The following is a 12,626-nucleotide window of genomic DNA, read 5'->3' as shown; positions in this document are numbered from 1 at the left end:
TGATGTGAGTGGCCCTGCGCAGAGGTCTGTGTTGCCAGAGAGTTCAGAGGAGCAGCTGCTCAAAATACAATGCAGAGTATGGTGGCACTTGAGCAGGAAGATTGCGAGTTCAAGGCCAGCCTAGACTACATAGCAAGGCCTTGAGTCAAATCAAGAAACAAATAAATCTAGTATACGACCAATGTACATGTGTAAAGCTCACACGATTGATCTTGGCTGGAGAGTATATTAATTTAATTTAATTCACTAATAAATTAATAATATTAATTACTAAAATAATAAAATAGTGAGAGCAGTGCCTGTGGAGGCCAGCAGAGAGCATTTGGGTCCCCTGGGGTTCTAGCTGGTTGTAAGCCACTCTGTGATTTCTAAAAAAGAAACTCCAGTCTCCGGCAAAAGCTGTAGGCTCTTTAAAATGCTAAACCAGCTTTCTAGCCTCTTTTTAATTTTTTTTAAAGAATCATTTATGTATATGACTACCCTGTTGTCTTTAGAAACACCAGAAGAGGGCATTGGCTCCTATTACAAATGGTTGTGGGCCAACATGTGGTTGCTGGGGATTGAACTCAGTATCTCCGGAAGAGCAGAGTTATAATAAATTATAAAATTATTTATTTGCTTATTTACTTTGTGTGTGTGTGTGCACACACTCACTTGCATGTGCATGTCCCAGCACCCACCATATTTTTAAAATAAGTTACTTATTTTTAAGTGTATGGCTCACAACCATCTTGTAACTCCAGGTAATGGAAAAGCTTTGAGAACTACACGGGATTTAGCAAGATGTAAAACAAATCAAAGACAGTGTCTATAGGGGTCACAGACTCCAAACAGCATACCAGACATCAGGAAGAACTGCCCAGACCCAGGGACCAACATTTGCATCCTGACCCATGAAGAGTGGATCAGTATTATAGTGGCCCAGCCTCACAAAGGTGTCCTTAAGAAAAACAATACCATAAAAACCAACTTTCTGAAGGGATACCAAGAGATTTAACCAGAATTTGTCATGAGACCTCACACTGATAATGGACTACTCAGAGGCAAGAACAGCATTCACTACTTGACTCTGGAGGACCACCAGATGTGTGACTAGCACATATGATCCCCACTGTGGGACAAGCATCTGTGATTAGACCATCCAGGAATGTGATCAGTATCTGGATCCTAGGAATAATTGCTAAAAGAGTTGAGGTTTCACCTACCAACCAAGCCGTATTTGTTTGTTTATTTTGAATGTATAGGTATTTTGCCTGCATGTGTGTCTATGTCCACAGAGGCCAGAATAAGGCAGCACCAGCAGTCATTTTTTTAAAAAAAGAGAGTACCAGGGACTGAGCCTGGTGTTTGGAACAGAAGCCTAGTAGAGAAAAATGGCCCTCAAATGTACTACAATCTGTCCCTCTTGAATATAACGGGCATTTCCATTAAAAGAAGAGCAGTGATAAATAAAACTATTCTGGGCCTAAGAGATGGCTTAATGGTTCAGAGTACTGGCTCTTCTTCCTGAGGATCCTGGTTTGAATCCCAGTACTCACATAGTGGATTACAACCACGGAAACTCCAGGTCCAGGGAATTTGATCCCTTTGGTACCTCCATGGGTAGCAGGGATGCATGTGGCACCTAAACACACATGAGGCAAAGCCCAGACACATAAAACAAAAATACCTTAAAAATTCCAAACGATTTACCATCGAACTCAAAAAAACATGAAACACTAAAGCTCCATGTCTCTTTCAGAAATTATTAATCTCAGTAATGTACTAAAAGAGTAAAAAAATGCCGTCCTTGTCAAAAAATTTGAAAGGATATAAGTATATTTGAAGAAATCAGAGAGTATACAAACTCCTGAATGAATTTTAAATACACACACACACACACACACACACAAGCAACTGGAGAGAATAAGAAAGTAAAAATAGGATGTGAAAATTCAATAAAAAGAAATATCGAAAAGAAATGCAAATTAAGATAGTACAAGTGACATGGTCGAGAAGCTATTAAGATCCACAGAGCCCTTACCAACAGCAGATGAAGGCAGGACAAAGCATCTGGGCATAAAGGTAATGTAGAACAGTTTGACTGTTTAGACAATGACTAAGATAAAGAGAAGGTATGTCTAAAACATTGTAGATCTATATGTCTTAATTAAGGTTTCTATCACTGTGAACAGATACCATGACCATGGCAGCTCTTAACAAAAGACAACATTTAATTGGGGCTGAGTTACAGGTTCAGAGTTTAGTTTATTATTGTCATGGTTGAATGCATGGTAATTCATGGGCAGACCTGGTGCTGGAGAAGGAGCTAAGAGTTCTATATCTGAATCAGCAAGCTGTAGGAAGGGAGAGAGAGCCACTGGGGTTGGTTTTAGCTCCTGAAACCTCAAAGTCCACCCTGAGTAACACACTTCTCCAAGGCTACACCAATCCAACAAGGACACATGTCCTAAGCCTTCAAACAATCCCACTCTCTATGAGCCTCAGGGAGCCATTTTCTTCTTTCTTAATTTCTCTCTCTCTCTCTCTCTTTCTTTCTTTCTTTTCTTTTCTTTTTTCTTTTCTTTCTTTTTTTTTTTTTTTTTTTGAGACAGGGTTTCTCTGTGTAGTCCTGGCTGGCCTAGAACTCACTCTGTAGACCAGGCTGGCCTCGAACTCAGAAATCCACCGCCTCTGCCTCCCAAGTGCTGGGATTACAGGCGTGCGCCACCACGCTTGGGAGCCATTTTCATTCCAACCACCACAGTCCATTCTCTGGCCCCATTTGCTTGTAGCCATATCATAATACAAAATTCATTTAGTCCAATTTCCAAAGTCCCCATAGTCTATCACAATCTCAACAATGTTTAAAAGTCCCAAGTTCAAAGTCTCTGATACTCATGACAATCTGTAAAATCAAAATAAAAAAGCAGATCACATACTTGCGACAAGCAAATGGCACAAGTTAAACATTACCATTCCAAAGGAGAGGGAGGGGAGCCATAGTGAGGAAACACTGGGCCAAAGTAAGACTGAAAGCCAAGTGGACAAACTTTAAACTCTGTACCTCCAAGCCAGATATCAGAGTGCTCTTCGCATCTCAGGCCTGTCAGCTTTGTTGACCGCAACACACTTCTTTCTCTTGGGTTGATCCACACACACCACCAGCTCTCACTGGCAGTTATCCCGAAGCTCTGGCATTTCCAGCATCTTCCTCCAAGGCAATCTAGGGCTTACCTTACAGCCTCACAGGGTGGCCTCTGTGCCTCATGCAGAGACACCCCTGCCATGGTCTTGGCCTCAGCAGCTTTCCTTAGTCACTGAAGGAGTCCCTTTTCTTTATCCTTGACTCTAAAGCCAAAGCGGCCAGGTTCTGGTGCTAGCTGGGGCTGGAACATGGCCCCTTTCATTCAGTTACATATAAACCATCAGCTTTCTGTTTCCAGTTGTTTCCTTCACTGCTTAAGCTTGGTTGGCCTAGAATTTGCTCTGTAAACCAGGCTGGCTTTGAAGTCTGAAACCCACCTGCTTCTGCCTCCTAAGTGCTGGGATTGAAGGTATATGCTTTTCTTTAAATCTTTTTCACGGATTAGATGTTTATCCAGGTGCCCTGTGGTCTACCCCCCCTTTGCTTTTGGTTCCTTTTCTCCTCACACTGCACACCCTGTCGTCCACCCTCCCTTTGATCTTGGTTCCTCTTCTCCTCACACTGTACACCCTGTCGTCCACCCTCCCTTTGATCTTGGTTCCTCTTCTCCTCACACTGTACACCCTGTCGTCCACCCTCCCTTTGATCTTGGTTCCTCTTCTCCTCACTCTGTACACCCTGTATCTCCCCTTGCACAGCTTGCTCCTTTCGTTAGAGCTTGGTAAACGTGGCCACCAATAACCAAGTAACACAGTTGATACTAGGTTGTCTGGAAATTTCCCCTGCCAATGTTCTTAGTTCAAAACTCTCCAATTTGGCCTCAGGCCTATTTGTTTGGTCAAGGAGAGAAGAAAGCAGCCACATTCTTTGCCAGAATACTACAAGAATGATCTCTAACTCACACATCAAAATTCTCTTCTGACACCTTGTGAACTGGGCCCCTCAGTTCAAATCACCCTCAGCACCACTGTCTTCCATGCTCACACTAGTGGAGTCCATTAAGCCTCACTTAAAATGTTCAGTGTAGTCCAAAATCCCAAAATGTTCCATAGTTCTCCAGGCAAAAACATGGCCAGGCCAATCACAGCAATACACCAGTTGCTGGTAGCAACTTCTGTCTTAGCATGTCTGTTGCAGTGAAGGGACACCATGATCATGGCAACTCTTAAAGAGGAAAATATTTAATTGTGGCTGGCTTATAGGTAGGAAGCATGGTGTCATGCAGGCAGATATTGGGCTGGAGAAGAAGCTGAGAGTTCTACATCCAGATTGGCAGACAGCAAGAAGGGATAGAGAGCCACTGGGCCAGGCTCGAGCTTCTGAAACCCCAAAGCCCACCGCAGTGGCACACTTCCCCCAACAAGGCCAAATGTCCCAATCCTTTTGCCATTCCCTATGAGCCTAGGAGGGCCATTTTCATTCAAAACACCATACTGTGGGACACTAACTAGGCCAGACAGTGTCCTCTCATCATATTATAGTCAAATCAATAAATATACAAAAGAAAAAAGTATATTTTGGCAAGTATATTTCTCTATAAGAGAGAAACATCAAGTCACACACAAAAGCAAGCTATCATAATAACATCAGATTTCAACAGAAACTTTAAAAGCTGTGAGTTCTTAGAATTATTTATTTCAACTTCTGAAAGAAAACAGTTACCCAACACAGACTACAATACACAGTAAAAATGTTGGTCATAAATGAAGGAGAAAGAAACAATAATAATTAAAAAAAAAGGCTAAAGGAAGTTATGACCACTACACTAGCTCTAAAGGGATTCTTGAAGGAATCTTTCCAACTTAAAACAGAAATACATCTATGAGGCCAAAGAGAAGACTGAACCACAGGAGAATACAACATAAGCAAATGAGGAATAAGAAAACACACAAAACATTGAAAAGTATCACTCTGGAATTAGTAGCAGATTTCAATAAGTCAGTATTAGCAGTCTAAATTTCTCAGCTCAAAGACACAAACTATAAGATTGAATTTAAAAAAAAACAGGATCAAACCAAATGTAATAGTAAACTCTTAACTCCCTGCTCTCAGAAAACAAGGCAAGAGGATCTCTGTGAGTTTTGTCATTCACAAAACATTAAAATCATGAAATGTATTTGATGCACCTCATCATCAAAATGTATATAACCTCTGACCAAAAAAAAAAAAAAAAAAGTGGAAGAAAGTATTCCAAGGGAATGAAAATAGAAAATAAGTGATTAATATTTGACAAATTTAAAACAATTTAGGAAACAATTGACAGAGAACATTATAGTTTTAAACATACATGAACAAAACACAAGTGGACTTGGTTACATAAGACAAATACTACCAATGTAAAGATACAAGTTAACCTCAACAAAATAATAGTTACCTAGACTCACCAGTGTGTCATCCCAAGGAAAACTGAACAGAAGCAGCAGTTAGGTGACACCAGAGATTACAGAGACCTCACAGGCATCCATTGACTGTTCCATCTGAGAACCATAAACTCCATACTCTTTTCATAGTCCATGGAAATAGATTTAGAATAGATCATAGAATAGGAGGCAAAGTAAGCCTTAAAACACTGGGAGATTTTGATCAATTTTGAATGTTATTTGGCCATAATGAAAAAAGCATAAATAATAGCAGAAGCTTGAGTATATATAGACTTGTGAAGATTAAACATGATGAATGTGTCATAGAAGAAATCAAAGGGGAAATTAAATTCTTAGAAGCAAGTGAAAATGAAAACGGTCTACCATGACATTGGGGAGGCAGTGAGAAACGGTAAGAACTTATTGCTGCACACATCTGTGTTGAAGTCAGATCTAAAAGAAACAACTTGATAATGGTTCTTAGAGCCTCGGAAGAAACTCAGAATCAGTAGAGAGGAAGAAAGAATTAAGGTCAGAGCAGAAATTAATGAAATATTTTTGAAAAGGCAAACAATCAGTGAAACAAAGAGATCTTTGAAAAGGTAAACCCTGAGCCAAACTAACTGAAAGAAAGAGAGGTCTGGGATGTAACTCAGTTGGTAATGTGCCTGACCAGCATTGTTGAATGCCTGAGTTTGCTCCCCAGGACCAGATAAACCAGGCATGATAGTTTTCTCTTGCAGTTCTAGCCCTTGAAAGAGATGTAAGGATCATGATGTTAAGATCATCCACAGCTATTACTAGTGATTTTTGAGACCCAATGTGGATAACATGAGAGCTTGCTGCGGATTTTGGTTTTGTTTTGCTTTTCAGTGAAGAAACAGGATGTATTATTTACTTTTCTATTGCCCTATAAAATACTGTGACCAAAGCAGCTTATGGAAGAAAATATTTATTTTAGCTCACAGTTCCAGAAAAATAAAAGCCCATCAAAGTAGGGAGTCATAACAACAGTTGACAGGCATGGAAGCAGGAAATGGAGTACGCATCTTCAACCATAAGCATGAAGCACAGAGAAGGAAACAGAAGTGAGGCCAGGCTTCAAGCTCTCCAAGCCCACCTCTGGTGACACACCTCCTCTAGCAGGGTGCACAACCCCTCCAAGGAGTGTGGCCACTGGAGACCCAGAGCTGAAAACCCAAGCCTTGGGGAACATTCCTCATTGTACTCGCGGACAAGGATACACCATGTGGTCAGTGCACATTAAATACTTGTATTCAAAGGTCTAAATTTGTAAAAATGTTCTATCTGAAATGTTCCATTGGAAATAAAATGACATGCAAGTGAAATTCAGAAAACCATTATGATTCTTAGAGACTCAATATTCCATTCTATTAGAAAATCTTAAATGTTATTGTATATGACTTACCAAAATTAAGCCATGATGATAATAAAACCAGATCTGTAATACAACAAGATTGAAATGGTAATAAAAATTCTCCTAACTGAAAGGGTTCAGGCCTAGATTGATATCAGTGCTGACTTCTAGACCATTAAAAAACAAACTAACATCACTGTTTCTCAAACTATTCCATAAATTAGAAAAGAAAGGGATGTTTCCAAATTCTATTTACAAAGCCAGTAGTACTCTGATACTAAATAAGATAAGAGATCTCACAAAGGAAATTACAAACCATTCTTTCTGATGAAGATAAATACAAAATTTCTTCATAAAATACTTACAAATTTAATTCAAGAACACATTAGAAATTTCATTCATCATGGTCATATTGACTTAAATTCTGGGATGGTTCACATGAACAAAGCAATAAATGTAATACAGAAAATAAATGGACTCTCATCCCAGTATTAACCAGGAGTGATTCTGCTTAGCTTCTGAGATAGATGATTTTGGGCCAATTCATTGTGAATCACGTAAGCTACAACAATGACCAGCCTGTTAAGACATTCTCACTGACGCCACAGTGGCACACACTTCATGGGAGTAACCAACTACATTCTGACTGTGTTTAGGGCCTGCTCCAAAAGATGAAGCCTACACTTGGCCCTGTCATCTAGGCTGAGAACCTGTAGCTAGTTAGGTCTTGGGTCCTACGGGAGAACCTATTATTATTATTTTGTTAAATGGACATATTAGAAAAACACTCATGGTGGCTTATTGTTTTACCCATAGATCAATGCATCTTCCAGCCCTAAAATGAGAAGCCTCTTTTGGTAGTACAGGTGATTAATACAGATACCCATAACTGGCTAAGTATCTGTACTATGAAATGCTCAGCCCTAAGTGGGACTTCTGCATCAATACCCTCTTCCCACAGCTCAGAAATTTTGTAGAAGAGGTGGAGAAAAGATTGTAAGAGCCAGTGGTGGTTGATGACTTGAGGTAAACAGTGCTTTACAGAAATAACAAGGCAGTTATACAATCACCTCAATACACTCAAGCCAGACAAAATCCCGGCATGGGGAGGGACCGTGATCACGAAATTCCACCCCTAGCTAGGGGGTGGCTGGCATTGATGGCTTCTGGGAAAGAGAACATCAGTTGTCTTTAAGGATGCATCCCCTGATAGGGGTCAGCCGTGCTCCGGGGGTGGGGATGACCAGATACCAAGAGTATATGAGCAAACTGGGCTCAAGTGGATTGAGAAAAGAAGACACAAAGTTGGATGGGTAGTCAACTGATCTGGGAGGCTTTGGAGGAGAGATGATGACGTCCAAAATGCATTATTTGAAGTTCACAAATAACAATACTAAGTGAGCAAGACAGGGAAAAATGGACTCAAGAACAAAAATCACATGACTATTTTTTCAGTAGATACAGAAAAAGCTTTTGACAAAATCCAGTATTTCTTGGTGATAAGAGCCCAGAAGAGACTAGGAAGAGAAGGAACATATCTGAACATAAAGACTATATATGGAAAACCTGGAGCCAGAATCATATTAAATGGGGAACAGTTCAAACCAGGAAGAATACAAATGTATCTGCTTTATCTCTTGTAATTCAATACACAGTGCTTAAGGTCTTAGCTAGGGTATTAAGAAAGAAGAATGAAATAAAAGTGAGACAAAGAGGAAAAGAAGTCAATACCCCTATTTGCCCACTGTTCAAAGATGCAGTCCATCGGGGTAGGGATATCACAGCAAGGAACTTGAGGAGCACGTTGCACCCATATTCAAGAGGCAGAGAGAAGGTCTGAAGGATGTCTCTGAAGGTAAAGGTGCCTGCTGCCAAGCTTGGTACCCTGACAGCCCCCAGGAACCAAATGGTTGTAGGAGAGAATTGAGCCCCCAAAGTTGTCCTTTGACTGAACCAGGCACCTGCCAGCTTGCTGTTGTGTCCACCTTTCTTTGCCCCCCAGAGGCTATAGACACTCACAGACATGCCTGGCAGCATCTCCCAGCCCCAGCCTTCTATCCTACCTTGTCAGGATTGGTTTTGCCACTAAAAGGAATCTGCTTGGATCATCAGCATCTTCCTTCAGTCATCCTAAAGCTGTATATTTAAGTATTGTTTTCATATACCACTGATAATTGTCTTACTTGTCTTGAGGCTGGGGACCAGGCATCTAGTCAGCCAGCACCTGGGCCATCGTATTTCCTAGATGGCTCCTTTCCCATTTTACTGTTTAAGAGAAACCCTTTAACTCTGACACATGCTAGAATAATTAGCCAGTTTTGACTTTACTTTTTTAAAAATGTCTTTATAGGTTGGAATTCGAGGAACTAATATAGTTGTGCTTGGGGTAGAAAAAAAGTCAGTGGCCAAGCTTCAAGATGAAAGGACTGTGAGGAAAATCTGCGCTCTCGATGACCATGTCTGCATGGCCTTTGCAGGTGTGTACCAACTCTCAGGGGTACCTACAATAATGAAACATAGGAGAGTGGGGTGACAGGTACCCTGTTGCTATAGATTTGCTTCATTTACTTCTTAAGTACAAAGTGTCACCTGTATTTTAAAGGCCACAGCCCTATAACCTGGGAACTTTAAAACAATGATTTTTGATGGTAAAGAATAAATGTTGAAAATGAATTTCTCTTCCATGTAATTTATAGAACTTATCATTCATATAATTTATAGGATTTTAAAAGATTTTATTTACTTTTATTTGTAATATATGTGTGTGTGTGTGTGCGCGCGCGCGCGTGGGTCTCTGCACATAAATGCAGATACCTGCGGAGGCCAGAAGAGGGTGTCAGATACCCTTTTCTGAAGGTTGTGAGCTGCGTGGTGTGGATGCAGGTAACTGAACTTGGCATTGTGCAAGAGGACTCTCGCTTAATTAGTGAGCCATCTCTCCAGCCCCAGTTTGAGAGGGCTGAGAGGAGAAAGAGAGGGAGAGAGAGAGGAAAGAAGGGGGGAGGGAGGGAAGGATGGAGAAAGGGAGAGAGAAAGGGAGGGAAAAAGAGAGGGTGAGAGAAAGGAAGAGAGAGATCAGTGTGTGATGTGCTACAGACATGCTAAGTCTCAACTTAGTTAGGGAAAAAATAACAGTAGTAAGAAGTTTCAGAGAATATGACACCAGAAATTGACAGACAGCTAGGAATCAAGAGCTGCCTTTGATTTGTAGATTGTGCGCTCCTGAACTGTGTGGAGCATCTCTGCGGACCTGGCTGTGTACATGTGCATTTTGCACTGTGCGTACCACCAAACACACACCACTGCCATTTATGCCTGAAGCACTTGACATACATATATCTGTATGTATATGTAATACACACACACACACACACACACACACACACACACACGAGTTGCAGTGTTTTTACTTGTACATAAAGCTTTTAACTTATGTGATAGCATAGCACAATGGGTTCATTGTGGGAGACAAAGACAGTATTTTCTACTACCATTCTTCAAAACATATCAGATTGGTGTACCTTTGAATTATATGTGTTAGAATGTTTCATTTTAAAGGGTCACTGTAATGTTGACTTGAGTTTCATAAAAATTTCAATGAATTTGATTTAGTGTCTGTGTTGGTTTAGATAAGAATGACCCCAGTAGGCCCGTACTTTTGACTTCGAGGTTCTCAGGGAGTGGCTCTACTTGAGGATTAGGAGGTGTGGCCCTGGGGAGGAAGTGCATCACTGGGGATGGCCTGGAGGGTTTCAGATGCTCAAGCCAGGCCCAGTGCTACTCTCCCTGCTGCTTGTGGACCTGGCTGCGGAAGTCTCAGCGACTTCTCTGAACCGTGTCTGCCTGTGTGCTGCCATCCCGGTCACTATGATAATCAGCTGAGCCTCTGAAGCTGTAAGCAAGCTCCCAATGTAAATAGTTTTTTATAAGAGTTTGGTCATGGTGTCTCTTTACAGCAATAGAATACCAACTAAGACAGGACAGAGTTTCCAATTATTTCTGAAATTACTTGAGTTGTATGTCTGTCATTTTGTTCTATGTATTTATATGAAGTTGCATTCTCAGCATAATTGGTGACTATAAAATCAAACTTTGAAACAGGCTGAAGCCACTCAATGGCCAACTGCACCAATTATTCAGCCAAGATTTAATTGTGTGAAAATAAGCAAAACAACTATCTCAGTAGTGTGCAAATTTACTTTCTTTTAATGATAAAACTACGTGTATACCAAACAGTTATTGTCAGGAAATATTTGGTTTGTGTACTTGTTTTATATATCTATACATCTAGGTCATATAAAAATTTCTCTGGTCAGAAGGAGTCTTGAGCATACAAAGTTTTAAGAAGCCCTATGCCTGGGAAACAGTCATTGAACTGCCCTCAGCCCCAAACGTGTGTTTCAGGGGTGGGGTGTGTATAGGAGCCTGTGAGCATGCTATGGTTGTGTATGCATGTGTGGTTCACGCATGTGGAAGCCGGAGGAGCTGGTTGTATAGCTTCCTTTATTGCCGTTCTACTGGATCTTTCCTGAAAGCCATTGATATCAGCACGCAGGAAGCAGAGGCATCTCTGTGGGTTTGAGGCCAGTCTGGTCTAGTGGGTTTCAGGGCAGCCAAGGCTCTGGGAGATCAGCATGGCTCTGATTCCTCCAGCATTAGGGTTATAGGGACGTTGCCTATGCTGTCTTTTATGTGGGTGTAGGGTGGGCTTACCTTATGCTACAGGTATTCTGCAGCTGAATTATTTTCCATCCTGTGGTATTTTGTAAATTTTATAAAGTCATATAAAGTTTCTAAGAAACACAGAGGAGTCTTTCATGTTTACCCTCAGTGATACCATCTTTAAAATAATTTGTGTAAGCTAATATAAACTTCAGGAGCTTTCTATGCATCTATTTACATGTGTATGCAATGTGCGTAATGAGCAGTGATGTGCTGTGTGAAGGTACACCTTTGTTTGTTAAGGCTTGGCTGCTAAAGGATATTTGGGCCATTTCCAGTTTTCACGATTACAGATGAAGTGTGAATACTAATGTCCAAGTGTCTGTGGGAAGAGGTTCCATTTCTCCGTAGTAGCTCTGTTGAATGTTTGGACACACTGAGCCCACACGTAGACTCAGGCTGTTCCCACACGTAGACTCAGGATATTCCCACTCTGTTCACGGCACAACTGCTCTGTTACCTCAGTGCGACTCGTGCATGCCAGCCCCTTCTCCTCCTCTAACCAGCTGGCCACTAGTCAAGGCTGTTTTTATGATTTTGTCAGTTTTGAATCTTATGTGATTATCATGTGGAACCTTTGCTGACGACCCTTGTTCCCTCGGAGTGATCCCCCTGCAGTCCCCTGGCTGCTGCTGACAGCTGCTCTCTCTGTCATCGTTGGGCAGTGTCGCAAGGGATGAATGTGTCACCTGCTAACAGGTTGCCTGCTTATCTTTGGGCCCCTCTAGTTTTTGGTTTTTACAGGTAAAGTGTGAATATCTTGAGGTAGGTGTTTTTGGGAATATGTGTTTTTATTTCTGTGGAATAGATATCATACAATTGCTGGCTTGTGTGGTGATACATTTTTAGTGTTATACCAGATTGTAAAAGCAACTGTGTTGTCTTATGACCCTACTGTCACAGTAGCATTGGGTTTTGTAATGATTGATTTTTTATCATTCTTTAAATATGTGCAATTTCTGATTATGGATTAAACATCTATTTTCCCAAGGCTGGAAATATTGATTATATTTTCTTGTGCATATTTGCCTTTTTACAT

At 40.9% G+C, this 12,626-nt stretch overlaps 2 protein-coding genes across 4 annotated transcripts in view; one reads left to right on the top strand and one right to left on the bottom strand.

Annotated features, from left to right (window-relative positions):
• Ss18 (SS18 subunit of BAF chromatin remodeling complex) overlaps window positions 1-12,626 on the bottom strand; it is a 250,263-nt gene that overhangs the window by 91,399 nt on the left and 146,238 nt on the right. The gene's annotated exons all lie outside the window — the stretch shown is intronic.
• Window positions 1-12,626, top strand: part of Psma8 (proteasome 20S subunit alpha 8) — a 51,082-nt gene that overhangs the window by 4,610 nt on the left and 33,846 nt on the right. For all 3 annotated transcript variants that reach the window (XM_052156050.1, XM_052156049.1, XM_052156048.1), the window contains exon 2: window positions 9,216-9,342. In XM_052156050.1, coding sequence (XP_052012010.1) covers window positions 9,216-9,342 — 127 coding nt within the window. The remainder of the gene's footprint in view (window positions 1-9,215; window positions 9,343-12,626) is intronic.

Source organism: Apodemus sylvaticus, chromosome 13 (assembly GCF_947179515.1).
Source record: "Apodemus sylvaticus chromosome 13, mApoSyl1.1, whole genome shotgun sequence".
Classification (NCBI taxonomy): Eukaryota; Metazoa; Chordata; class Mammalia; order Rodentia; family Muridae; genus Apodemus; species Apodemus sylvaticus.
Note: the sequence above shows the minus strand (reverse complement) of the source record. Positions and strands in the feature narration are given on the sequence as shown.